Source organism: Aspergillus luchuensis, chromosome 2 (genome assembly GCF_016861625.1).
Source record: "Aspergillus luchuensis IFO 4308 DNA, chromosome 2, nearly complete sequence".
Lineage (NCBI taxonomy): Eukaryota > Fungi > Ascomycota > Eurotiomycetes > Eurotiales > Aspergillaceae > Aspergillus > Aspergillus luchuensis.
Window position 1 is genome coordinate 2,836,301 of NC_054850.1, and position 27,790 is coordinate 2,864,090.

At 50.9% G+C, this 27,790-nt stretch overlaps 9 protein-coding genes across 9 annotated transcripts; 2 read left to right on the plus strand and 7 right to left on the minus strand.

The window, feature by feature from the left end:
• Positions 1–898: 898 nt before the first annotated feature.
• Positions 899–2,715, plus strand: AKAW2_20930S (putative MFS transporter; the record flags this gene model as incomplete). Its single annotated transcript, XM_041685698.1, has 4 exons — positions 899–1,047; positions 1,096–1,407; positions 1,469–2,060; positions 2,134–2,715. 4 exons carry the CDS (start codon positions 899–901, stop codon positions 2,713–2,715), a joined length of 1,635 nt encoding a protein of 544 aa, XP_041539756.1.
• A 600-nt stretch (positions 2,716–3,315) lies between these two features.
• On the minus strand, positions 3,316–4,916 carry glnA (glutamate--ammonia ligase; the record flags this gene model as incomplete). The annotated part of the gene is made up of 6 exons (XM_041685699.1): positions 3,316–3,333; positions 3,386–3,807; positions 3,866–4,370; positions 4,584–4,676; positions 4,768–4,806; positions 4,914–4,916. 6 exons carry the CDS (start codon positions 4,914–4,916, stop codon positions 3,316–3,318), a joined length of 1,080 nt encoding a protein of 359 aa, XP_041539757.1.
• A 6,511-nt stretch (positions 4,917–11,427) lies between these two features.
• Positions 11,428–13,797, minus strand: AKAW2_20932A (RNA polymerase II mediator complex middle subunit MED1; the record flags this gene model as incomplete). The annotated part of the gene is made up of 2 exons (XM_041685700.1): positions 11,428–12,084; positions 12,139–13,797. The coding sequence occupies 2 exons, from the start codon at positions 13,795–13,797 to the stop codon at positions 11,428–11,430; spliced, it is 2,316 nt and encodes a 771-aa protein (XP_041539758.1).
• A 497-nt stretch (positions 13,798–14,294) lies between these two features.
• Positions 14,295–15,019, plus strand: AKAW2_20933S (uncharacterized protein; the record flags this gene model as incomplete). The annotated part of the gene is made up of 3 exons (XM_041685701.1): positions 14,295–14,381; positions 14,457–14,857; positions 14,923–15,019. 3 exons carry the CDS (start codon positions 14,295–14,297, stop codon positions 15,017–15,019), a joined length of 585 nt encoding a protein of 194 aa, XP_041539759.1.
• A 395-nt stretch (positions 15,020–15,414) lies between these two features.
• Positions 15,415–16,834, minus strand: AKAW2_20934A (SOS response-associated peptidase; the record flags this gene model as incomplete). The annotated part of the gene is made up of 3 exons (XM_041685703.1): positions 15,415–16,058; positions 16,128–16,704; positions 16,808–16,834. The coding sequence occupies 3 exons, from the start codon at positions 16,832–16,834 to the stop codon at positions 15,415–15,417; spliced, it is 1,248 nt and encodes a 415-aa protein (XP_041539760.1).
• Positions 16,835–18,377: 1,543 nt separating this feature from the next.
• On the minus strand, positions 18,378–19,971 carry cpcB (40S ribosomal protein RACK1; the record flags this gene model as incomplete). Its single annotated transcript, XM_041685704.1, has 4 exons — positions 18,378–18,803; positions 19,063–19,380; positions 19,549–19,675; positions 19,892–19,971. 4 exons carry the CDS (start codon positions 19,969–19,971, stop codon positions 18,378–18,380), a joined length of 951 nt encoding a protein of 316 aa, XP_041539761.1.
• Positions 19,972–20,413: 442 nt separating this feature from the next.
• EMI5 (succinate dehydrogenase assembly factor 2) lies at positions 20,414–21,402 on the minus strand (the record flags this gene model as incomplete). Its single annotated transcript, XM_041685705.1, has 2 exons — positions 20,414–20,862; positions 20,943–21,402. The coding sequence occupies 2 exons, from the start codon at positions 21,400–21,402 to the stop codon at positions 20,414–20,416; spliced, it is 909 nt and encodes a 302-aa protein (XP_041539762.1).
• Positions 21,403–22,075: 673 nt separating this feature from the next.
• On the minus strand, positions 22,076–23,075 carry ERV25 (emp24/gp25L/p24 family protein; the record flags this gene model as incomplete). The annotated part of the gene is made up of 4 exons (XM_041685706.1): positions 22,076–22,094; positions 22,171–22,471; positions 22,570–22,696; positions 22,866–23,075. 4 exons carry the CDS (start codon positions 23,073–23,075, stop codon positions 22,076–22,078), a joined length of 657 nt encoding a protein of 218 aa, XP_041539763.1.
• A 709-nt stretch (positions 23,076–23,784) lies between these two features.
• AKAW2_20938A (uncharacterized protein) lies at positions 23,785–27,506 on the minus strand (the record flags this gene model as incomplete). The annotated part of the gene is made up of 2 exons (XM_041685707.1): positions 23,785–25,116; positions 25,170–27,506. 2 exons carry the CDS (start codon positions 27,504–27,506, stop codon positions 23,785–23,787), a joined length of 3,669 nt encoding a protein of 1,222 aa, XP_041539764.1.
• Positions 27,507–27,790: the final 284 nt, after the last annotated feature.

The window sequence follows — 27,790 nt, forward strand, 5'->3', positions numbered from 1 at the left end:
ACTCAGTTGGTAGTAGGTATAATTTGATTTCTCAATCTGGGGGAAAATAGTGACTCATTGCGGACTGAAGGAGATTGTTGGTTAACTAAAACTTGTTGAGCACATCAACCGCGAAAGTGGATTCGTCCGACCGTCGGCTGGCAAATCCTCTTGGTGCTGCTCTGGAACCTCTGGATTCGTTCCATGGCAATTGTTTATCCGCCGAAACCGTCGCTGTTCTCGTGAGGATCGACTCTCCTCGGGCCATCGTTGGTCCGCTTCACGTCTCTCTCGCGTCTCCGCCTTTGTGTCTGCGGTTCTTTTTATCAATCGCTTGGCAATTGCCTCAGGACAGAGCCAGCCAAGTACAATTCCTCAGTCCCTTGCATTTTCAGCTCTTCTTCCCCTCTTTTCACTGAGTGAGCTGCGATTGACTGGAATCGTTTCATTTCTGCCTTTTCAGCATCACATCATGGCAGTTTTAGTTCAGGTAAGTTCTCTTAGTATCCAGACTTACTAGATAAAGTCGGTCCTCCGATCCGTGCACATGCTCAGAGCTCTCCCCGCTTTTTTTTCTTCCTCAACGCTTGACTCAATGCTTGCAGCATCCACCCAACTAACCAGGCATGCAATCTCTTCTAGGGCTGATCACTACCATCTTGATCGTATATTTCCGATTTCTCCCACCGTGACACCACTGGCCACGCAGCTCTGTCTGTGCGGGGTGTCCAGCTGCATTGCTTGAGCGATCCTTATCAGCCACTTTATACCCTCCGTTTCCTTACCATTTTTCTCGCTTTCAGAGGAACGACTGTCTTGCTCACCCTTGTAAGTTCCAAGCCGTGGCGTCAACGGTGTCTCCCCGGATCTCGTACTAACACTTTTTTTTTCCGCAGGAGTCCCTAGCAAACACTCCATCATGTCCCTGATGGAAGCGCCATCCCAGGCCCACGAGCCGGGAAAGGACCTGAGCGCAGAGGATATCCAAGAGCGTTCATTGAGCAGTCATGACGGCGACGCAGAACCGAACAACGAGCCCGATGTTGAGGATATCGAGCGCATCTACAGGTCCGTCTCATCTCCTTCCTAGGTGCGATCACACCTAACCTTGAATAGAAAATTGGACTTCCGTATCATCCCCGCATTCTGGGTTCTCTACTTCCTTTGCGCGGCAGTGCGCTCCAATGTCAGTCTTGCGCAAACCATGAATACCGACGCTGGTCACGATCTCGGCTCCGTCCTCAACGCTACTCCCCACCAAATCTCTACGGGTCTGGCGCTGTTCTACGTGTGCTACGTCGTATTCGACCTGCCGTCCAACCTCATAATGACCCGACTGAGCCCGCACGTATGGATGAGTCGCATCGTCATCAGTGTCGGTGTCATTGGCAGTTGCATGGCCGCCATGAAAGCCGCATGGAGTCTATAGTTCGTCCCCCGGCCCCTGTGTCACCTTTCATGTCTGCGCAACAGCAACTAACAACCCCAGCCTCCTCCGTCTCCTTCTAGGAATTGTCATCGCGGGCATGTGGCCCGGCATGACCTACTACCTGACACTCTTCTACCCCCCATCGCGCACCGGCAAGCGCATCGGCCAATACTACACCGCAGCGCAAGTCTCCGCCGCAGTCGTCGGTCTGGTATCAGCCGGATTTCAAGAAATGGACGGTGAGCGCGGCATGGTCGGCTTCCAATGGATGTTCCTCGTCTACGGCGTAATCACCATCGCCGTCGGCATCGTCCTCCTCTGGTGGCTACCGGACCGACCCCTCGCCCCGGGCGTTGAACCCCCACACCGCAAATACCTCTGGTGGTTCCCACGCAGTCCTCCAGCCCTCACAGGCCGAGACGCCGAAATCCACTACCACGATCTCAAGCGCGTATACCACCGCGCGCAATGGACCTGGATGGACCTCGCCCGCGTATTCATGGACTGGCGCCTCTGGCCCCTCCTGATCATGTACTTCGGCGTCGTGGGCGTAGGCATCGGCGTCCAAAGCTACGCGACGGTAATCATCGAAGCAATCAACCCCTCCCTCAGCGGAATCGACCTGAGTCTTCTCTCCGCTCCGATCTGGATCGTACGTCCCTCCCTACCATCATCCCCCATCCTACCAAACCCACCAACCCACTAACTCACACGAAACTCCACAGATGGACCTCATAGCCATCGTCCTCGTAACCCCCTTCTCAGACCGCTTCCACCGGCACCGCGCCCTCTTCTTCTCCATCCCAGTCCTCCTCCAAATCCTCGGCCTCCTCCTAACGACCTACGCCGGAACCGACACCAACTCCTGGCCGCGCTACGGCGGCCTCCTAATCGTCGGCTTCGGACTGGGCCCCACCGTGCCCATCACCATGACCTGGACCGCGGAGGTATTCCAAGGCCGCCACGGCGAGGTCGGCGTGGCCACTGCGTCGGCGGTAGTCTCCGGATGGGGTAATCTGGGGAGTATATTGACGACGTATGCGCTGTATTCCGGGTGGAAGAGCGATTACGAGGCGCCGGGCAGGGCCAAGTATCGGAAGAGTAATCTGGTCATGGTGGGGATTTTGTGTGCGAGCATTTTGGCGGCGGTGTTGATGCAGGTTCTTGTCAGGGTGATTGATGGGAAGAAGGGTGGGGAGCAGGAGCAGGATAAGATTGTGGATGGGGCGGCGAGGAGGGAGGCGAGGCAGAGGGGGTTGGATGGCTTGGGGAAGGGAATGTTTAAGTTTTGGAAGAAGGCGCGGTGAGAAGATGGGGAATATATGGGGTTCGTGTGCGTGGTGTGGGGTTAGGGGGGTCCATCACCCTGATGAGAGCGGTCTATATCTATAGTATACACGATTATGAGCACTACATATGTACTTAATGCCAGTCAAGAGTTGTTCCTGTTTTAGATGCCAGCAGCGATACCGCGAGTCGTCTAGATGAGGGAGATCTCTCATGTCCAGCCCGTCGGGCAATGATTGTATTGACACACTATGTTACTGTGGTAAGTCGGCTATTAATCTATTCTCTGATCCTTCCGGTGCATGCCTGAAGCACGTTCCACCAGTTTATTTTCAAGTGACTGTCGGTTCCTCCGAAGTCCTCTATGCTTAACGTAACACATAACCCAAGTAATGAAAGAAAACGAAATGCAAAACCAGCAGAGGGTAAGGAACGCAAGGCGAGCTCTGGCGGAGAGTAAATGAAGAGTCCCGAACTACCAGCTGAAGAATGAAAAAGAAATTCTATGTCTGCTCCCGAGAGTGCCAGGCTGCGCTATTGTCCACCTCCCTGTCGACGCCGGAGGGTATACGAGCGCTAATATGAAGTGTATTCACATTTTTAAACGGTATGTAACGCATTTAGTTGCCACCCATGAGCTGAAAAACAGTTAGTTATCTGCGTGATCATATTTCAGAATTCAGCACTTACTGTCTCAACGATAATACCGGTGATCTGGTAGGGGCAGGCGTTACTGGCGGGACGACGGTCCTCGAAGTAACCCTTGCCATCCTTGGCGACCTGGCGGGGAATACGGATGGAGCCACCACGGTCGGCAACACCATAGCTGAACTTGTCGATGTTACCGGTCTCATGGCGACCAGTGAGACGCTCCTCGTTACCCTCACCATAGACGGCAATGTGCTCAACATGGCGGGCTTCGAGCTTCTTCATGGCGGCCTCAATGACCTTCATACCACCCTCAGCACGCATCGAAGCGGAAGAGACGTTGGTGTGGAGACCGGCTCCGTTCCAGTCACCCTTAATGGGCTTGGGGTCGAAGGAGATCTTGACACCAAACTCTTCAGCGACACGGTGGAGGAGGAAACGGGACATCCACAGGTGGTCACCCACTGCAGATACAGTTAGTATTTGTACACTCAAGTTAGCGACTGGTATGGGTCCACTCACTCTCAATGCCGTCGCAAGGACCGACCTGGTACTCCCACTGGGAAGGCATGACCTCAGCGTTGATACCGGAGATCTTGATACCGGCGTACAAGCAAGCACGGTAGTGAGCCTCGACGATGTCACGGCAGTAGACCTTGCCGGTACCAACACCACAGTAGTAAGGACCCTGGGCACCGGGGAAACCACCACGGGGCCATCCGTAAGGCCAGCCATCAGTGCCGAGGAGGGTGTATTCTTGCTCCAGACCGAACCACCATTCTTCCTTGGCGTGGATCTCCATCAGACGGTTGGCCTCGTGGCGGTGGTTGTACTTGTTGGGGGTTCCATCGGAGTCCCAGGTCTCACAGAGGACGAGGATGTTGTCACCACGGCGGAAGGGATCGGGGAAGATAGCGACGGGGCGCAGGTAGACATCGGAGTTGTCACCGGGGGCCTGACCCGTTGATGAACCGTCAAAGTTCCATTCGGGGAGCTCATCGACCGATGTGACAGGCTTGGAAAGAGTCTAAAGCACAATGATGGGTTAGCCCGAGACGCGCTATGTCACGTGCGACGGGTGGGTGCAGCCGGCGCGTGCAGGATCGAGTCACCGTGCGCAGGGCTTATCGGTGTTCGAGGGAGCCATGATAACGACGGGACCCTCGTCTTAATCCACGACAACGCCCGGCTCCACACGCGTGCAGTGAATAAAGTCGAGGGAATAAAGAAGAGTGCATACCTTGGTCTTGCTACGGCAGCCACCGACAGCGTCAATCCAGATGTACTCAGCCTGGACGGTACCTCGCTGGTCGAGGGACATGTACTTCATGAGCTGTTTCCAGCCAGTCAGTATGCATTTTCCTCAGAACCGCAAAGCGGCTGAAGAAAGATTATGCAAGGTATTAATGAGAAGATGAACGCACATTCTCCGTGTTGGAGATGACGGTTGCTTCACCGGAAGACTGTAGCGAAAGTGTGAGTCAGCGAGTAGTTCTCAATGAAATCTTGGCAGGCAAGCAAAGCAACAGAAAAAGAAACAGATTGAGAGATTGGAAGTGGAGGGACATACCATTGTGAAGTGTGTGTGTGTGATGTAGATTAAGATGGATTCTTTTTTGTGGTTATTGAGCTTGCTAACGCAAAGCTTGTTCAAAGACGTTTGACTTTGAATTTGTGATCAAGTCCAATGACGATAAACGCGAGACAATCCAAAAGATTGGTCAAGAGCAAAGTTGATAGCGAGAGAGGGGAAGGACCCAGAGATATAAGAGAAAGAAGCTTGGAATAAAAGATGGCGGAGAGAGGAGTGAGGAGGAATGGAGATTGTAAGTCAGCGGTTCAGTGGGTGGGGAGGGATATCCTTTAAATTTAAGAGAATCAGGAAGGCGGGCTTTTGCTGGGGAGGGGGGCAAAAAAAGTCCCAGACAAAAATGGATCTGGAAATTCACAAAAATAACTCTGAAAATTACCGTCACAGCTTTCGGGCTGCGTTTCGGTTGCTGGGCATCCGCTTTCGTATTACACTTTTCTTTCCCACCGCGTCCGTTTCGCCGGATACACCGATCGCATTCAATATGCGAGGAGTTGTGTTTCTGGCGATCCTTGAGGTCGCATTTGCTGCTTTTTTTTCGCATTTGCTTCATTGGACATCACTGCTTCATGTGGTGATTTAATTGAAATTCTATGAATCAACTTTGGTTGCTCGACTGATGAGTGAAATGTAACTTTACCCATCATTCAAGTCAGATTCACTGACACCAGATGAATGCGGCAAGGCTGCAGGTTAGACCAGGGTTTGTTACGCCACTATTTCCATCGCCCATCCATTGTAAGGACTAGACCCAACACTGGCTTTTTCGATATCAAGTCTACGTACGCCGGTCTTTTTTCCAGCATGGGCATGTCCGCGGCTTGCTAAAATTCACGCAAGACTTGCTAATAAAAAATAGATTCATCACTAACGGTGAAAATGGCAGGATATTGCATTAGCCATGAAAAAATGGGATTGTCCATGTCGGGTAATGGGAACACCTTGTCCACCGATATTGCCTATCCGGGTCCAGAAAGAAACAATATTACCCAAACGGGTAAAATTGATGCAACAGCTGGGAAAAGTTCCCCCGTCTTTCTTTTCTTCTTTCGTCTGCCAGGACAACCTTCTGTGGAAGGCCACTACTGCAGTCGGATAATTTCCTAGAAAGCACAAGTCGTAATCCAGACTATCTGAACCTTGATAGGCAGCACTCTCCTCCATTGGTATTCATCCATGACTGGGAGTATTAATCACAGCAATCTCATTCGAACCCGCAAAGCGGTTGCCCCCTTCCTTCCCCAGATAATCTTCCCACCCCACGCGACGGTGATCTGAAAACAGAAAGCGACCACTCCTGTTTGAGTTCCCACCGTGCACCTGCCAGCTATCAGGGCAGGATTAAAATTAAGGAATAAGAAAATAACAGCCACTTATCTCGTACTTTTCTACTATCAACTCTATGCACACCGCATCGCGAACGATCATGTCTGCTGACCTTGTCCTCCCCCCCTCCAACACAAAAAGTAATCATGATATTGTCTGATCCCTCACTTTTTCCCTCTCTGGCCTTTCGTTACCCAGAGATAGCGACAGCAATTAGTTGCTAAGAGGAATTATCAACCAGTGGTCGGTTCCGATGCATATCAGCTGCAGGACCCGAATAGCTCGAACGTTGCCTGCGCCTAATCGCATTGACATGGGATCCTATTGGTAGGTGTGACATGATGGCTGCAATGATAGGAAAGACATATCGAGGTACCGGTGTCTATCTTTCCCGTCTTATCTTTGTTGCAATTTGGGGGTTATTGAAGCGGATGGCAGTAGTGCATTGCCTGACTACTACCACTACTACTACTACTATCGTGAAGCTGCGTGGAGTATCTACTGGTTGTGACCAGATATCACGGATGAATTACCGGGGCGCCTGATAGGAAACAAATCACGACCTTCCGTGTAAGCGCCAATACACAATTTGTTCCATTCACAATACGCAAATCCTGTACCTGCGGTTATCTAAATTGGGAGGATTTCCCTTATCAGTGGCTGCCCCTCAAACCCCGCCATGAGTCGCGTGGGTGGATCATGGCGCGCCTGCCGACTGATTTTTTTTTCACTTATCGGCCTTTTCATTTCCTTTTAATCGCGCATGGACAATACACTTTGGGTCGACGCTTTGCCCTTTCCGCACAGCGCTCTCAAAAAAAGGCATCACGATCGAACTATTGTCCCTTATCCAGGCTACCGGCCCGGTGGAATATCCCGTTCCCATTTCACCCCCCCGTCAACTTCATATCAATTGTCCAAAGGATGCTTGTACATTGCGCATACAAAGTCTGACAGCTTACCACCATGAAATACAATTACACACAAGCGGGTAAACCCAAGAGAGGCCATGTCCCGGATGCCTTGCCTCGCAACGCAAGTCGACTGGCTGATTTGCCGGGAGTGGGGCGTGGCAAAACATTCCTTGAAGGGAGAATGGCAAGAGAGCCGCCCGCCAGCCCCGAGACCGGCCACTGTTTCCATGTTAACTGGAGTTATAATTAGGTTTTGTGACTAATATCATGTGAGTACGGTGTGTTACTCGTGGGCGCACCGCCTCTTCTGCCGAGCCTGGAGGGAAAAACGGTTCCAGAAGGGAAAAAGTCAAATGAACGGCGGATGAATGGATGGGGGGAAAGGGAAGAAGGGTAGAAAGAGGTTACTCCTGAGTTAGAGCATCCTTGTTCAACCCCAGGATTTCCCATCCGCATGCTCTGCGGTGACCCATTCGTCTGTTAGTGTCCGATCGTGGGTTTGGTCATTCTCTTTCTCCGCGAGTCTTTGTCTGCCGGGGGTGGGTGGAAGGGGTGCTGCAGCAAATGACAGAGAGGCCAAGTCGGGAGTTTCAGGAATCCGCGAGGGAGAGAGTGGCTGCGTTTCCGATCAGCCCTGTGGACGTCATGGCTGGCCTCCACACGGTGATGCCAACATGAGGTATCAGATGTCATTGTTGGAGAACTGGGCAGGATAGCCTGGAATCCACCTGGGAGGCATCAGGTTCACTGTCTTAAACCGTGCGCCATAAAAGCGTCATCTTCCTTCAACACATCCCTCCGGTTACTGTGCGAATCTGGAAGCCGGGCTGTGTGCCGCGCCCCAGAATAGAACGGGAGCGAGAATAGCAGGAACTGAGCCATCACTGACTGTGGCGCTGCACAATGACTAGCCGAGATGGGTCTAGTGCCCTCCAGCCGACGACACAGTACACAATCCAAGTGACCACTACCATCATCACCCTACTTGACTCGTATCTGATCGTGATCCGAGTTTCACATTCATCCTGATACAAGTAGCCCGATCCCCCCTGAATGAAAATGATACACAAAATAGAAAAAAATGCAACCGCATATACACGGACGGTAATGCCGAGTACGAGTGGACCAACTTACTCACCACCACTGGACTGACCAACAGCTGCAGCATATGGTGAAAAACTAGCAGACCAAGGATGGGTTCGGGCGTCACAACAGTGGACTGGCGGACCACGATGCAAGCCTCTCAGCATATCAAGAATCAATATATCCCTCACCGGCCAAGCAGAAAAAGAATTCAAAGCCCCCATTTCCGAATTAACCCCTCAATGAAACGGACAATAAAACTAATCAGAACATGGTTCTGTCTGTAGATCACGCCCTTTCAGTTCGCGATGCTTATCGTGGCCTTCTCATTGGTTGGTTGCGGGTGGTCATGACAAACGACGCTGACTGGTTTCGGGCCGACCAGAGCGATTAGGTGAGATGCGATTTACATTTGTGTAACTTGGGAGATACAAAGTTGTTTGCTTCTTTGCGCTATACTTGAATAGTATTGATATTAACCTACTAGACTACTATATCGCTGAGCTCTCTTATCGTGAGATTGTTTAGTAGTAGTACGGAGTACTATATACCTTCAACCACATCTTCACCACTACATAGACTTCTTACTATACATATAACATTCCATCCTACCATTCCTTCCCCTGCAGAAGCTGGTAGTACGTAGTAATATCCATTATTCACAATCATGATCCCTCGGAACATATCCCTGAGTCGCCATATGAAGTAAATGCACATGCACATGCAACACCCCCAGAGTTCCGAGAAATCCAACCATATACAATCCGAAGCCGATCAATCGACACGTTCGAATACCATCCCATCTCACAGACCATTACATTCCTCTCAAGATCATGATCATCACCACCATCCAATCCTCATACTACAAATCACTCACTCATCGACTACCAGTTTCGTATACTTACATACCTACACCACCACGACCCCCCAATGAATCAACCCCAAACCGGCACCAACAATACAATAGCCTAACCCATCTGCACGACACATCCAATATCACTTCAATACTGACAGGTCATATCGACATGCCTAGTAGTTTACAGTAAAGAACCCCCACAGTAGGGTCTCGACACTTTCTGCTGCAGAATATAAACCTTAATCCCATTGCAGATGATGAAGCACTATAGAGATGGTAGGTAGATGTCCGACACACAGCAAAACGATCTTCAACAAGGTAGTATCAATGACTCAAGCCCGGGGATTCCGATTAGTTCTCAAGGGACAGACTGGGCCAGGGTCAGCATCAGCATCAGCACCAGCCACAGCAGCAATCTCGGCCGCGGCCTAGTACGTAGCTTTGTTGCATTGCAGGTATGTATGTATGTATGTATGTATCATGCGGTGCCTGAATATGGGGTAGCTGAAGTATTAACTCAGCTGGGATTCTATACCGGAATCTACTTAGTATACCTAGTTACCTACATGCTTAGGGAATTCTTCAACTGAAGTAACCGGGAGAGAACTAAACCATATAACCGTGAAACAGAAACAAAACAAAGAAGCTTACGTGCATACATACATACATAACATACATACATGAAATAATAATTCAATATCAACAGTAAAGTAAATAAAAAAGAGAAACAAACCCCCCAAAAAAATAATAGGGAAAGAATTGAATGAAAGAAAGAAAATACCTCAACAAAGTGTAAAAATTCAATCAAAAGCCTAAGCCTAAGCTAAACTAACTAAGTACCTGACACTTACCCCCCAAATTCCCCATAGTTAGGCATCCACTTTTAGCCAGTCAGGGAGAGTAATTCGCGCAGTTGATCAAAGGGGGCCGCCAGGATAAAATTTTTATTTTAGTGCATATAACTAATGTCCGAGCTTGAACTTCATTCCTCTTTTTTCTTGATTTCATCATTTTAGAGGGAAAGAAGGAACTAAAGAAAGGAAGACACGGGATGGATGCAAAAGTGCATACATGCATACATAGTGACTTAGACAACATCTAAATTTTCAATTGTATCTTCTTTACAATGTTTCAATTCAATTTCCGAGTTATGAAGAGAGGGATTTATTTCCGCATATTTAGATACGTACAGTACAGTAGTAGACTAGTAGGAGGAATTCTCAAGCACATGTAGTGAAGTAGCAGTGTAAACCCTCCTTGCATGTTGTTGGGGTTGAGCTTTAAAATTTAATCCCTCATACTCTCTATTTTTGTTTTTCGCTTGAAAAAGAGTCGAAAATGTGGCGGTCGGTTGGTTCAATTGGCTTGTGACTCAGTTGATCGGTTTCAGAGGGATCGGGTGGTGATCTACTTACTCTATACCGCCTCGACTTACTACTACTACTATTATTATTGTTGGGCCATTTGCCGATTTTAATTACCAGTAGATACTAATAGGTATAAACCTGCTATAAGTAATTGTGGATTCTTATATTATAGACTTGTGAGTTACAACAAATCCATTGGTTAAAACTAAGTTAACTACTTCGTATGGAAATGCTAGGACAGTTGTCATCAAGGCTGGTCTAGATTCCCGAGGCTCCTCTTTTTTTTGTGTTTGCCCCTGCAGATGGGCCGATGGACAGACACCCACGTAAGTTAACCCTCGCTCTGGAACTTTGACGGTCAGGTGCTTTTTTCTATTTGCTTTTCGGTCTGGCATACTATACATTTCATTCGCTTTCTGTCTTACTAGTATTTTACTTTTCGGTGAGCTGGTTGTTATTGTTGTTATTGTTTGTTCGATTTGACCGTCATTCCACCGTTAGTCATGTCAAGTTGCCTCGGATCTGGCTCCACACCTACAGGGTCACCATGGCCAAACACATGGCACCTTCCCAGTAGTTGTACAGGACTGCATCACATTAAGCTTAGATTCCCTTTCACATGCTCCAGTCCATATCAGGTGGTTTAGAATCGGGTGTTACAGGGTTGGTTTTGTTTGGGATCAACTGGTGTATGACAGCCTCTAGCACCCATCCCACGCAGATACTGCACAGACCGTGATCCAGGAAAAATGGGCCGAGTCTGCTTCCAGAACATCGGTCGAATCTTCGGCAAGTCCCCACGTCTGAATTAGTGCGACTCCTGGTCGAGGATATCCCAGCTTGCGTCACCGCTTAGACCGATGGATGAGATCGATCGCTCTCTACTTCCGACGCAGTGGACGATGCGTATCCCTCCCCCCTCACTGTCTTGGACTCCGCGGCATGTTTCAGCGGCCCTTCCGCTGCCGCGCCCATCGTAAAATCCATTCCACCAAGATCCCAATGTCCTGTGATATTTCCAGCACATTTGCGATTTTGCTTTGCAGCTCGAGAGTCTTCCTCTCTGGGGTGTCCTCCATGTTGTCTGTTGTGGTAGTGTTATTGTCATCTAGGAGACCCGTCATGTCCACAACGGATATCCGGCCATTTAGTCCAACTTCTAGACTAATAGACACCTTCGTCAATGCCGCCTCCACGTTGGCGGATTCCGATGCTTCGTCTGGTTGATCCACCGCGAAAAGCAACATGATCACCGGTGCTTGTCCTAGTTGCGTCCGCAACGTTACGTCTACCTTGACATCGTCAACAGTAGAATTGGAACCAGAGTTTCCGGTTCCAACCCCCACAGGGCCTTTGCCCTTAGCACTAGGCGACGTCGCTAGTTTCTCGAAGCTTCCCAGCAATGCATCGAGCCTCTTCTCGTTCGGGTCGGCATTGCTCAATATGATGACATCCTTCTTCGAATTTCCATCGGTAAACCTAGGTGGACTGAATGAGATATTCGACGAATCAGCGGGCGTCGCGGGTTTGTCCTCATCGGGCTTGTACGAGGAGCTGAAAACGCTGCGGATAAGGTTGGCCAAAAAGGCGTACTGACGAAGGATCTAGAAGAATTCGTCAGTAGTTTCGACACACACATCCGAGTCACCGAATCATACCGGGATAATGTCTGCGAGTTGCCGGGGATGTGCAAATGGGATTTCCCTCAATGTTCGGCCAGCAACAGACTCAAACGGCTGAAAAGTATAACTGTGATGCTTCGTACACGGCTTACCCGTAGTGTCAACCGATTGCACCGACATTCTGCGTCTCCTCCGTTCAAGCTGAGAGGCCTCCTCGGGCCCCAAGCCCATAGCTCCTGCTGCCGACAAAGGCGACCAGCCCGGGGCCAGGAGTCCGTCGTAGGTGACCATTTTGAATTCTTGCGGCAATTGCATTCCAAGATGCCGGTAGATATCAGATGCTGCCAGAATGGGTAGATCCAGAGCCGGCTCCAACTTCGCCACGAATCGACGATTAGGAGCCGAAGAACCCAGCATGTTCGAGTCAAGTGCCATGGCGTCAGGGTGACCTTGGTTATTGGTCAACGTCGCCGGCGGATCAACCCAGTTGACAACTGCAGCTTCAGACCCATGCGCCTCACTCGACGACGGCCCATTGTCATTGTTATTGACTCCCGTCAACACCTCAGACCCAACCCAGTCCTTCGACACGCGGAGAGATGGGTAACCCTCTTCGCACTCCACCACGATACTCCACTTCCCTTCCAAACTGTTCGGCTCATCATCCGACGGCTGTCCATTCGTCGCATCAACCACCATCGCATCAGACGATGTCTTCTGCTTCTCCTTCGCATCCAGGACCCGTGCTTGCTGCACCCAGTAATCCAAACCGAGTCCAATGCGACTCCCCTTGTGCATACACGGCTGGCCAACCCAGCCACTGCACAGATGGTCGTATACCCCCGCAAACTTGCGATGTTTCCACTCCGCCTCCCACACACGCTTCAAGCTCTCGTAAAGACCCTCAATGGCCTCGAAACAATTAACCTCCTGACTAAGCCGATCATGTTTGGCAAGCCACTGTAGATTCTCATGGAACCCACGCAACGACTTCCAAGCACCCCGGTCTCCTTCCTCCGGCGACTGTATCAAATCGCGCTTAAGCACCGCCGTAGCCTCGTCACGCTGCTCCCCATCTTGCGCATCAGGCGTCGCATACTTCAGACTAACATCCTTCACCACATTATACCCCCGGTGGAAGTCAATCTCCAGATCAACAAAGTTCCCCGCAATGCTGAGACTGTCTTCCTGCCAGATCGACTCGAAACCTTCAAGATCACTCAGTCGCTCAATACCCTCCCTGCACACACCCCGCCCCGAGACTCGGGCTCGTAGGAGCTGAACCACATCATCTATATGTCTTCTGCGCTCCTCCTCGCTGTCGCGAGCACCCCCGAGCTTCAGTCCCGGCATGCCCAATGCCTGGATATCATTCTCGTTCATGCCTGCGCCAACAACACCATCGTGTCCGGCGGGGGACGGACTGATCCCGCTATAGCCACCAAGCGCGAGGAGAGCCGACGGGGAACTGAAGGTAACGGGGTCCTCGGCTCCGGTAGTCGCGGCGAGAGGGGTAGAATATTGGTGCATTGAAACGGGGGGTTGGTTGTGTCCATGACCGGAAGCTGAGGGCGTTCTCGTTGAGGGCGATTTGTGGGAAATCGGACGGGCCATATGAGCACCAGACGGACGAGGCGACGAGGTCAGATGTGTCGGAGTCGCTCCTGGGTTTGGCTTCGATGAGGGAGTCGCCATGGTGGTGTTTATTGAAGTGAGATCTATCCACCTTGAAAAGGAAATTTACAAAGTGTATGAAGTAGCAAACAAAGGCTGGGTATCATGCAGAAAAATAGAGAGATAATGGAGAAGAAATCAAGCAGCCGATGAAATCATGGAAGCTGCATATGTCGGGCAACAGCGAAAACACACGACTTGACGGGGCAAACCGAAAGAGAGAAAATGATTGCGCAAGCGCCACTGTCTATTCAAGAAAGTATAGTAGATGAACCTCCATAACACACGCAATCAAGAACCACAACCCAGGGAGTCAAATCGCAATGGAGGGGTGAAAGCCGAATAGATGGTCGTGCAGCATCCCGACCACCAACTGGTCGCGGCCGCAAACGCGCAGTCACATGAGTTTGGCCTGTTTGTCTGCGCAGCGTCATAGTTTCTCCAGGTCTTCGGATATTCTACCCAGCGTTTATTAAGTTCAATTGAGCTCCATTCTTTTTATCAGCACTTCGTTTGAAATGTTTGGCATTCGCTCATTCGTCCGCCAGACGCCTAGGTGGACGCAGCTCCGCGCTGTGTCGACGCTCGAGGGCCATTCTCATATCGTATGTACTACTTCATCTAAGAGCTAGCTAAACCAAAGCAATTTACAAACCAACACTACTAACTTATCTCCCCAGTACGTATTCCCCAAAAACGGCACCAACATCCTCTCCCTTCTCCCCTCCGAACCCACCAACCCGGACCTCGCCCTCGGCGTAACCTCCAAGCTGCCCCCCACACCCGATTCCTTCAAAGAGAACCCGAAATTCCTCAGCATCCTGCAAGAAGTGATCGCGGAGCATGGATACAAAGACCCAGAAGCTGTTTCCCAGGCCCAGGTGATGGTCTCAACGGCAGGCGCGAACCTAATGTCTGGGGGAGTGCTGATGGGTGGCGCACGTTCGAGGAGACGGCGCGGCGAAGTCGGTGACTCCAGTGGCGGAGCTAGCGGTCAAGGGGGTGCTGGTTCGGCGGGGAGGGGAGGCTGGATTCATTTGTCGGATGGTAGACGGCCGCCGGAGTATGGGAGGATTGCTTGGTATGTCTTTTTTTCCTGTTTGTTCCTGCGGAGTTGGGTGTGAGCTGACGAGGTGGGATGGATAGGCCTGAGGATATCTTTGGGAGTCTGGAGGTGGATGCTGATGGGAAGTTTGTGGGAGGGAATGGTAATTATCAGGCGAGTGGTATGTTGTGTGATTGATTGATAGTAGATTGTTGGGTTGGATGATGGTGTGGCTGATCTTATTTAGGGACTTATCGGATTGTGACTCGTGATGGAATGTAGGTTCTATCTATTCCTGATATTACTGCCTGGATTTTGCTAACTTGGGGTTAGTTTCGGTCTGAGTCCGTTTCTACGGGAGAAGTTGGTCCAGAGACTGCGCCAGCAAGAGTCTCAATAGGCTACTTGGTTAGGAGCCTTGTACAATAGTTCATGGATGTATTATTTAATGGGCTTTGTGGGATACTATCTCCGTTCATACTGCTGGCAGTTGAATCAAGTTGGGTCATGCCTGAATTACAGACAATTAGCTCCCGGGTCCAGCTCGGAGCTTACATTCTGGGTATCTTCATCCTTCAAGCATATTTCCTTCCTCACTTTCCAAAAAAGTTCGTAATCCGCTGCGTCCCTGCAGGAGGCTGCTTCTGTGGGCTCTTCTTTATCGGCTTGTTATGCGTGGCACTGCGCATCTTCTTCCCTGCCGGCGTCACAGGCTTGGACGGTGAACTCTTATCTGGGCTTTTCTTCGGCGATGTATCTACACTCGGCTCCGTTTTCTGCAACTTGGTATCCTCCGTTTCGACATCCGGCGAATGCTCCCTCTTGACTCCAGATACCGGCTTGGGCGCATTATCCTCGCTCCATTCAGCATCTTTCGTGGGCCTCTCATCTTTCACTCCCTGTTCTAGCTTCACCGCAGCACCCTTCTTCGCATTGGCAAAGAAGTTCGCAATATTGCTCTTATTCTCCTTACTACTGACCGGAACTATAAAGTCCGGAGAATCATTCCCCACCTTCCCCACCTCCTTCGCCACAGGATAACACTCCAGCTCGCCCTCATACGGCTTGAGGATCGACTGTAATTCCTTCGACCACTCCGTCCTGGAGGGGTCCAGCCAAGTCTTCATCTCCTCGCTATTTGGGTCCAGAATCACGGGCATCCGATCATGCAGGAACTTCAAGTAGGGATTCGACGACGTCGTAATGATCGTATATGTGTAGAGATATTCATCTGAATCTGTATCGCAATTAGCTCCCACGCCCCAACATTCCCTCAAGATTATAGATAAAGAGTGTATTATCTCACCCTCATACTTAACACTATCCCACAACCCCGCAAATAACATCAAATCCCCATCCTTCCTCTTGACAAAATGCGGAACCTTCTCTTTCCCTCCCGGTCCCTTCTTCAACCACTCATAGAACCCCTGACACACCACCACGCACCGCTTCCTCCGCTTCATAGACGTCCACAAGCCCCGATCCTCAAGTAATGAGTCATCTCGGCAATTGATCGTACGCATAAGACTTCCGTAGTCGGGGTTGCGTTTCGTCCAGAACGGGATGAGACCCCAGCGCATGCTGTGGAGCTTGTATTTGGTGGCTTTGCTGTTCCTTTGTTTATCTTCTCCTGCATCCTCCTCGTCCTCAACTTCGTCTTCTGCTGCTGCTACTGCTGCTTCAGTCGCCTCTTTATCGGCGTCGGGTTGATTAGCTGGTTCATCATGATGATGAGAAGATGGGTACATATGCGTATCGGCAAGATAAACAGCGCCAGTATTCCCCGGTGCGAAGTTGTAAGTTTCGCGGACGTCTTCGTCGGGAGGTGCGTCGTCGACTTGAAGACCTTGGTCTTGGAGACGGCGGCGGATGAAGCTCATGCGCTGTTTGTTCATCTCTCAGTTACATGTGGCTAGTGGTGATGGTGATGGTGATATATAGTACCACCGGAGTAGTAGTATACAGGGCGGAGGATGAGATACGTACCACGCCTAAAGCGTATCGTCCACACATGGTGAGATGATTGAATTTATCAATGAGGTGAGAATCGAAGCGCCGGAGTAAAAGAAAAAAAAGGGTAAGCTGAAGTGGAATGCGACTGAAGAGAGAGATAGAAAGAAAGGAAGACTAGGTTGCGACGTCATGCGGCAGGGCGGAGAGGGAAGAAGCTAAACTACGATCGATCGGCGGGAATCTCTAACTGTAACCTAATCAAGTAGTTGAAGGGGGTCTGGAACTTCCCGCTGTTTGTGCTCTGCTTAGCAACTATGAAAACAACTGGGTTCTCTCATGTCTACCTTGCTTCAATCCACTTAGCTCTTTGTTTAACGTATCTATAGTTCAATTTTTTTTTTCTTAGTGGTACATTTTGTGCGGCTAGCAGAGCGACTTGAAAATGTTCAATGCCGCATTACGGTGCCTTTACTATATCCGGAGATTGTTAGCTAGTAGCAGTATATACTTTTCAAGTAGATTCTATTATGATGAAAATTTTCTGGTATCATTGCGCTGGTAGCATACAGTATGGGATACTCAAGGTGAGTATAAATAATAGACGCAGGATGTGATCTAAGCTGTCCTGGAGTACTATACACAATAGGTCGATAGCAGTACTTCATTACAACAAAGAAGAGGAATTGAAAGATGAAAGCGAAGCTCCCAGGCCTCTATGAATGTATATATAGAATTTTTAAGAATAGATATTAAGATAAATACAAGGAAGTTTGGAGACTGAACGGTGATGCACGCAATAACGTATATAATGTCATCGCTCCTGGAGATACCCGCTAGGTTTTATTGCAAAGGACGTATATGAAGTGAGTAGTAGCTAATATCCATAATCGTGTGAATGCGGATAACATATCATCTATTGAGATATAGCTACATAGCACTGACAGAATCAATGCCATAGCCTGGTGTCATGCAAGGTACGAGATCTTAGCCATGTAGATCAATTCTCAGGGCTGGACCCGAGAAGAGCCTCAAATGGAGGTTGAATCTGGGGATAAAGGTAGATAGGATGGAGCATTTCATCGACCGATGGATCGAATCCAGAACAGCGACATAATTATGACCCCGCAAGAATATTGAGATGTTACTACGAATCGATAGATCCTTCTACGGTATACCATCATCAAACCCCACATCGAGGTTACCAAAGATAGTATAGTAAATAGTAAGGTAAAATATGTCTACAATGTCTCTCCTCCGGTGATAGGGTGTAACTTTTTAACAGTCTTTTAAATGGTATTAGAACAATTTTGCATGTCATCCCTTTCACAAGATTCCAGACAATTCGGATTTTTATGAAACGAAAAATCTCGAAGTAAAAGCTAGACATGTTCAAGGTGAAAACCCAGGAGAGAAGAGAGAGAACTCCCCTCCCTCCGAGGTGCTTTCATTGCTTCATGGCTCATACATCCCAACCAATGCCTGCCCTTTTTGAGTGTGTGTGTTTGGAAAAGGAAAAAATAAAAAACAGATATCTTTGTTATTTGATTTCTCTCCTCCGCTAAAATCTCAACACCGTCCCTTGGATTACTTGATGGGTATCAATCTATGCCCTCGACATGACACCCCAAGCGCGGATCTTGTGGTCGGTGTAACCAGCGAACAGAGTCTGGCCGTCAGCGCTCCAGGCCAAGCTGACACACTCGGGGTCGCGGCTCTTCTTGCCCTTCTCGACGTACTCGGGCTTGAGCTCGTCAACCTTGCTCTTCTTCTCGAGGTCGAAGATGGTGATGCTGCTGGCAGTGGCAGCGCACAGCCAGTAACGGTTGGGGGAGAAGACGAGGGCGTGGATCTCGTCACCGGCGTGGAGGGAGTAGAGGTGCTTGGACTCGTTGAGATCCCAGAGCATGGTGGTGCCGTCCTTGCCACCGGAGGCGCAGAGGGATCCATCGGGGGAGATGGTGACGGCGTTGATGTAGCCGGTGTGACCGATGTGGTCGGTCTGGAGACGGCAGGAAGCGAGCTCCCAAACCTAGTTGTTTTTGCATGTTAGCTTTGATCCCACAGATACATCCTCTTCAGGTTGAAAAGTTCTCGGTGGAAAAGCAATGAAAGCAATAACAACACAAACAAATATGTTTGTCGAGTGTCCATCAGGGCATTGGTGAATGTTTGTCTCATGGCCATAAGGCTCTGAAGTAGCAAATACGTTTATGCAAAAACATCTTCTGGACTTGTCGAGATTGCGAATAATGGAAAACTTGGATGTGCGGGAGTCGACTCAAACGTACCTTGACGAGCTTGTCCCAACCAGCGGAGACGATGACGGGGTTCTGGGGGTTGGGGCTGAAGCGAACGCAGGAAACCCACTCGGTGTGGCCCTTGTCGGTGATGGTGAACTTGCAGTCACCAAGGGTGTTCCAGAGCTTGATGGAGCGGTCACGGGAAGCGGAGACAATCTGGCGGTTGTCGGCGGAGAAAGAAACGGAGAGAACGTCGTTGGTGTGGCCGACGAAAGTCCGGGTGGTCTCACCAGTGGAGAGCTCCCACAGGCGGAGGGACTTGTCCCAGGAGGAGGACAGAGCGTAGGCACCGTCGGAGGAGATCACCTATACAATCCCCATGAACGGTTAGCCAAAAGTATTCTCCCCTTGATGTTTTTCCCAGTCCCGCCTTCTCGTAGGTCTCGATCGGGCTTCGTCCTTCGTTGTGGGGATTCATCTTTTTTCTTGTCTGGACTGGGACATGGTGGGGACGGAGTGATTCGGAGGGCATACACAGTCAGAGACGATGTGAGAGTGACCCTCAAGGCTGCGCTTGGGGTAACCGTAGGCCTGCTCGTCGCGGGTCAGGTTCCAGATGATCAGGGTCTTGTCGCGACTGCCAGAGAGCAGCATGTTGGGGCTATAATCGAGGAAGAAAAACATAAAAGTCAGAACCCAGTTTTGTCCATTTGATATATGAATATTCATGTTTCAACCAATGCGATCATTTTCTTTTCTCGCAACAATGCATCCATATACCACTTGTTCGGTAGCACATGCACACCTTGTTCGATTTTCGCAACAAAACGCATTTGTTTCATGTGTTCATTTCGGTGGTAGTGTAGTGTTGCCTTACTTCTCCAGAGAGGTAGCCAGGCAGGTAACCCAGCCATTGTGACCCTCAAGGGTACCGCGAAGGACGAGCTGCTCAGCCATGTTGGGAGTCTGGGAGGAGAGAGGGATGAACGCGGGCGGAGCAATTGTCGTTGACTCTAGGCTGGAGATAAAAATCACAGCATTGAGGATGGAGTGGCAGACACTCAGCGTGCCCGCCTGAGCCCTAACTAGCGCGCCCAGCCCTTCTCGCCGTTGTGCGGTACCGCCAACCCTAACTCGTATAAGCGAGTCACGTGAATACTCACCGCCTGCCTCGGCTGCTGACCGCCTATGGCCATCTATATCATAGATATCAAGTTAAGTGTGAATGAACCCTCTTTATCGAACGGCAATGCTTTTATAACCCTCCCAATTTATCCCTGTAAAGCCATCCCGGTGTATAATCTGTACAATCTCGCCCAACATATAATACAAGCCAACTATACAATCTCGCGTCACTTACACACACCACCACCATGCCTATGGCAGCAGACTAGCAAGCTCAGTTGTTGAACACCTGCACATTGGGCATACGTCCCAGTCCAGGTCCACCAGTCTTCTTGGTCTTCGCAGCATGGAAGCCCGTGGCACTGTTATCCCGAACATGTTGACGCAGGAGTCTCAGCACATTGGAGTCGGCCCATCGTGACGGAACGGGCCGGTATGCAGCCTTGAAAGCACCAACCGTCTGCGCCCACTCGCCGCTCTTGGCTCCAGTACGCTTCCACGTCTCCGTAGGAGTATCCTGAGCGCCTGCTTCGGTGGAAACAGCAGCCTCAGTCCCCTCAGCCGGAGGGTCCTGGGTGGCCCAGTAGTAAATATCCCAGTCATTCTCATCCAAGAACCGGTCATACTCCTGCAACTGCTCCTTGTTCATATCGGCCAGATAAACATCGGCGAACGTAGACAACAGGAGATCAGACTCGAGGATTCCGCGCTTGCGGCTCTGATCTATAGCATCCCCGGATTTGTATCAGCTACTCATTCCAAACAGAAAGACTCAAAGGGGAAGTGAACTGGGGATCACGAACACAACAACCGAGCCCTCATAGTAGTAACATCCTCGCCCTCCCGGCGCAGCGGCTCAACCTTGAAGGTAATGCCCTCCATCTCTCCAACACCAAGTTCAGGCTTCTGAGCCCCCGTCTCCTGGCGACCTCCGGTGAAATGCTCGACTCTTCCGGGGTACGGATCCGCCGGCCGGTAGTTGGGGTCGACCGAGTTCAACATCTCCGGGGGAGCCGGCTTCTCACCGACCTTGGGGAAGTCCTTGGTCATGGTGGAGGTCGTGTTGGGCACATGAGGGTTAGGGGGCTTGTTTGTCTGGTTCTTGCGATGCTCGGGGGCCGTGGATGGTGCGCGATCATTGTTGTTCACGCTGTTTTGACGAACAGCCGAGCTGCCGAAGGAGCGCCGGGCAAAAGTTGTCGTAAGAGAGATTGACGAGGTTGATGGCCGCATGAAGCGGTTGATGAGTCTGGGTGCAGACATTATGATGTCGCTATGGTGATTGGCACTGACCTATAGTGGAAATGAGTGGGATATTGGAGGATTGGTCGTGATATCCTGGGGGAGGTCGACGATAAAGTAAGAACGGAAGCCGAAGAATGACGGGGTTGACATCATCCGGAGAAACCTCGTTTGCATTGTTTGCAGGGTTGTTCACCAACCGTCTCCGGCGCATTTCCAACGCGGTTGGTTTGCTCCCCTTGCCTCGCTGATGTTGTTATGACTGCAGGATGTCAGAGTCTGTGGGCTGCAATTGGCTCTCGAAGAGTGAAGTCTTATTGACTAACATGGAATCCAGTCTGGAGTTACACAGTATCGCGTTGGCTGTCTTATTGCTAGCGGCTCCGTGGTGACATACTACAGCACCTAGCGACGGTCTTTCGACTTTGGGTAGAGGCCTTCTTTCTATGTGGGTAAAAATGGCTAGAAATTTGATAATAATACCGATCACCAGCACCAATATACATGCACAGTTGTCATACTCCTCATCAAATAATCAATCAGTGTACCGTGAAGCAAATCCCGGAGCTACATAGGGCCAAGATGATAATGAAATGCATTGAAAAGAAATAGTCCATATTTTGTCATGAAAAGAGAGAAAGCATCAACCTGGAACCTTCTCTTTCTCACGATTCTAGATTTAAACCGACATGGTCTAGATAAGGTGCTTGGATCTACAAATCCAAACAGTTAGCCACACCACCCAAATACCAGACTAGGGGAAGCGTCATAGAGAGGAAAAGAACATACCTGAAGTAAGCCCTCAGATACACAACCTGCCAAGCACCCAATCCAACCAGCATACCCATAGTACCGAATGCGAACCACTTCACACGCTCATTCGTGCTCTCGTTGGTGTCACGCAGCTTCTGCTCACGAGCGCGCAGGTACTCCATCTCGCTGACAATCTCGGCCACCATCTCCTCGATACGGCGGAGGTCGGTCTCAACAGGCTTGAGCTTCTCCTGGACCTGAATGCTAGACCAGTCACGGGCATCAGCGCCGATGTCGACGTCGAGCTCGATGGACTTGTAGGGGTTGGCAACGGCGTCTAGTAGGTTGTCTGGTTAGCACCACATACATACACCACACAGCAAATAGTATCCCTAGTATATCAAGAGACAAAATAACCAAGGTGTATAGACATACGACGAGTGGTGAGCTGGTTGTCAAAGCAAACATCGAAGGCAGTATCAGCGGGAGAAGTGAAGGCCTGGCGAGTCTCTCCGGCAATATCCTTAGGACGACCGTGGTCATTGCCCAGCGCATCCTTGATCTATTTCAGAAAGCAAAATAGTTAGCCAAGTATATTCTTTCTTTCGCAAGCGACACAATTTCAAGGTGGAATAAGGCATCGGGAGACAACAAAACAGCTGGCCCGACCAGCGTGCCTCCCGCAATCACCACAATCACCACAAACAACAATGGGGTGAGTTCCCACATACATGCATGTTAACAACCTGACCATCACCCTTGTTTCCGCTCACAATGGCCGTGACGACCACAAGCTGGTCCTTGAAGACGAAGTTGCGTATACATCGCTCGTTCTTCCCGCTCACGGCAGAGAGGTCGAACTTCAGGGCGGAGGTGAGTTGAACGAACAAGAGAAAGAGAAGACCGAGGAAAGACCTCATTGTGAGACGGGTGGCCGCCATTGTTAATGGCAGTTGTGGCAGTGGCCGGGGGGGAGGAGACTATAATTGACAACGAGGCTCGGAAGCTGCTGTGCTGCTGCTATTGATGCCACGCCGCGCTCTGGAGCCCAGGGGATCCCGATCGTTCGGTGGAACGTTTCTCCGGATATCGGCCCACACGCGGGATCTATACAAACTACATACAGTGCATTGTCTTTGGACACCTACTTACTACTCGAATCATTATAGTGTAGGGATGAAATATGAGATTAAGTTGTTAAAATTCCTTTCTATCAACAACTTAGGCGCTTGAAAAGTCAAGTAATCTCATTCATAGGCCATAATTGAAACTCTCTTCCTAAGGATACTAAGTAAATAAGAAAAGGTCCACGAAGTAGTGGAAGATAAAGGAAGAAATGTAGAGGGGGAATCAAGCGTGAGAAAGAAATACCGCTGGAAAGAGTGATACATCCAAGAGGTGCAAAGGCAGACCGCAATCCAAAAGGGAAAGGAAATAGAAGATATGAGCGAAAGGATAAAGCTCCAATATGGACAGGAAAAGGGCAAGGAAATAAAAGACAGTATCGGTCATCAGAGTTCGCCACGGCGAACAGGGCATGTCGTTTGCCTAACACATTATGATATCGTGTTCAAAGCAATGATTAGAGAGTGACAATGTAGAGAATTAGGACACAGGAAGGAGAATATAAGACGCATTTGAGGAGACACATCATGCCTCAACCTTCTTGCGGCGAACAAAGAGTCGCGAGAATCCCGAGTCCTTAGACTTGGTAGCAGCAGGAGCCTTGCTGACCGGAGGCTCAGGAGGTCCAGTGTTCTTAAGGAAATCTGCCAATGCGCTGGTCTCGGTCTGTCGCACCGAGGGAGTCTTGAGGTCATAGGCGCCATTCATGGCTCCCGCATTGCGCTCCATGCCGACTTTGACAGTATAGTTCGAAGCGCCTCCCATGTAGTTATCGGGCTGTTGACGCAGAGAGGTCTTGGAGGGTTTCGCCATAAGTGTCTTCTCGGATGCGGTGTTCCGACGCAGACGAGCTTTCACTGATGCTGAGCCCCGCCGAGAGTTTGCATTGGCCGCCAAAGGCTGTTGTGGCGGAGTGGGCTCTGGCGGGGGAACATTGCGCAGGAAGTCGATCAGACTCTCCTCATCACGTTTGGGCTTTGGCTCTTCAAGAAGCTCATCAAGCTCGTCGTCATCGTCCAAGTCAATAGCGTAAGGGTCCGGTACACGGCGTCGTGTCCGTGGCGGACGGTGGTCATCGGATACGCTCACAGGAGCAGCAAATGTCGTCTTCGTTTCCTTGGCCATGACAGTCGGAGTGCTTGTCCGACTAGTAGATTCCAGAAGCCCTGTGCGAGAGCCCACGGAGACCAGAGAAGTCTCAGCTACCGATTGTGTGCTAGCCACGGAGGGAGCACCCTTTGTGCGACCTGGCTCAATAGCCTGGAGCTCGTCCGAGTCCATGGTATCCCTGAAAGGCGCAACAGTACGCGGGATACGATGAGCCCCAGCCGTTGGTGGGCCTTCCCGAATGAAATCGATCAAGTCGGACGACTGATCGCCCCGAGGAACCACGGCAGAACGGGCTTCCATGCGGGGACCGCTACGGGAAGAGGCTGCAACAGAAACAGTGCTACTCGCAGGCCGGGACAGCTTCTTCGAAATCTCAGTGGCATCAGACAACCGACGCAGGCGCGACGACTTGGCGGGGCTACCATCAACCGTTGCAGGCGTGGTAGGAGTATTCGGTCCGGTGGACTTCAGAAAGTTTGCAAAATCACGGGTCGATTCCATGCTGTGCTTCGCATCCCGAGCCTGTCCGGCAGCCGGTTTCTGCTGTAGCACCATGGCGGGAATTTCGATGGATTTGGGTTTCGGCTGGATGAACTTGGGTACTGGTGGAAGGTCCACCGTGCTTTTCGATGATGCAGTTGAGTGTCTCGACCGAGACATGTCATCTGGGGTCGGTTCAACGCTTTTCGGCAGGTCGGTCGGATCAGTACCTGCTTGCTGAGCACGCCATCTAGGTGAATCCGGCAACTAAAATGAGGGATTAGCAATAGCAAAAAGGAGCGGAACAATGGCTGACTTACCTCCATTTCCCTCATGCTCTTGGGAGTCAAGGTGAAATGGATTGTTTCCTCGCTGCGGATCAACTCGTCCAAACCGGACGTATCGTCGTAAGCCGACTCCCTTGTCGAGACCCTGCTGACCTCAGACGAGGTACGGAGACGAAGCGAGCCAGTATCTGCAGGGCAACCGATAAGACCTTTCAACTTGCTCGATACCTGAGAAGTCGTAGAACCTGCAGTGACAGGACGCTTCTCACGGCTGCTGCTGAAACTGCCTGAGCGACGAGACTTGGAATAGACAGAAGACGCCACTGAGGTGGATGGTCGTGCCGGCAATCGCTGGACTGCGGCGCGTTCGACGCCGGAGCTGACGGAGGCTATCCCTGGGCTCGAGCGCCCGTACTGATGCTGAACCCCGGGTACGAACGAGCCGCGTTTGCCAGGCAATGATCGCGAGGATTCCGAAATTGCACTCTCTCCAGAAGTTGAAACAGGCCGAGATGCTTTCTCTACGGCAATGTCGTCCGCAGAAGATGGAACAGTTGGAGGGGTTAAGTCGTCGGGAGTAGACTGGTCACAATCAGCAGCCTTGGACGCATCCTGATCGGCGGCGACGGGTTGTGCCGGGGTGGAGTCGACGACCCCCTGCGTTTGCGGCGCGACAGGCCCAGGGGCAATTTCTACCCCAGAGGTCACTTGAGCTTTTTCGTCTGTCTCATGATTCTCAACCTCGTCGGTTTCTTGGATCTCACGGTCGGTCAGAGAAGGTGACGACACTGGGGTACTACTAGCGTCACTCGTTGCTACGACCGATGCGACCGATGTGGACGGGGTCGCGGCGGCCCCCTGTGCAGCGCTAGGAACCACCGGTTCGTTTTGTTCGGCGGTCTCTGATTTAGTTGCCGCTCCACCGTGCCGCTCGTCATCCTCGTCATGCTCGTACATCGTCTCCAGGCGTCTTCGCTCCTCTGATGGAGTAGGCGAGGTGCGCTCGGCGGGCTGCTCAACTTCGGATGGTTGTTCATCCGTAGGAGCAGCATTGGGCAAAGACCTTGACCGAGCATGGCGCGGCGATTTGATGTTAACTAATCTTGGCGTGATAGGGGAGTTCCCGCTCGATGAGGGCGATCTTGGTGAGGGTAGCGTCAGCACCATAAGGCTGTGGGGTCGAACCTTATGGGCTACAACGGCTTGCATCGTCTGGATGTCGCTAGTGTCGAGCTCCGGGAGGAAGCCTGCAGTTTCAATCTCCTGAACATCATGCTCACTCATCGGCAGTGGGACGGAGGCCGGGTCAACTTCGTCCTGGCTCTCCGGAAGCGGCTCATTCACAGACCGCGATGATGCGGTACGCGGCGAGATCTCATCGATTGTGATCGCACTGCTCTTCCTACTGCTGGGCCCGAAAACTAAGCTCTGGCGATTCACGAGAGATTCCCTTGACACCGCTCGCGACAAGTTGTTTCCTCGCATACGCTTCCTCCAAGTCCGCCAGAGCCTTCCCAGAGTGGGGTTCAACGCCAGCCTCTCCATGTCGTGGTCTTCAACGACCAGTCGGTCCATGCTTGCGCGGTTCGCGCCCGTCTCCGTCATATCATCTCCATCCTCAAGGTTTGCTGATAGTCTAGACCGAGCTATCTCACCCGCAATGATTAGGGCTTGCTCACCCATGTGTTCAATGATGGAGGTAAGAAAGATTGAGGCAGCAGGCGTGATGTGACCGACATGGCTGGCGAGCCTGCGGAGGCCGCCTCCATCTTCGCCTATGATTTCCTGGTTGATATATTCCTCTTCATCATCTTCTTCCATGTCTCCCAGCCGCGTGTAGACCATACACCGCAGACGGGTCAGCTTCCAGGAACGCACAAGGTCGAATTCGCCAATCGAGGTTTGGCCGCTACGGAATTCCAGCTGCTCGTCTTCCGGTCCACCCAGGTATTCACTCAACTCGTCATCAGCTGCCGACACCATCTCCTTGGCCAGTCGAGGCTTTAACACTTCGGCGACGGCGGGACGAATCTTGACCAATTGAGTGGACTTGGCTGCGGCCAGGATGTTGAAGAGAATGTTGTCGAGGAATGCATTGAGAGAAGAGAGGGCTTCACGAGTGACAAGCGCACTCGCACTGGACTCATGGCCTTCATCGTCGGCCACAAAGTCGGCGGCGTTGAACTCTTGGTCCGCAGTAATTATTTGAGAGGCCGCAGACGAGGCGATATACGAGGGCGCGGGGATCACTGGTGGGGGAGCGAGAAAATGGGAACGGGAGAGCTGTGAGTCGCTGGACATGCTGGTGCTGCGCGAACGCGAGATCGTCCGTCCCAGCTCGTGAGACTCGAGTCCTTTGGTGTGCTGCATGGTTGAACCACTGGGTCATATACCGACCCGGACAGCGCGCAAAGGGTGGTATGTATTAAGAAGTAGGATAGAAAGTGAACGACTCGGGGTAAAATGTCGAGGGTCAAAGAGAATGGCCAGAAAGAATAGGGAAAGCACGCTAGATCATCCTAGAAGTCATAAGGCATAAGCATATCTTCGTCAGCTTTTCCAACAATACGACCTCCGATGCACAGCCTAGTTTGGGGGCCTTTTGCTTGATTCGCCTTTGCGCAGTCTGCCTTCTTGAACGGATGTCGTAAGAT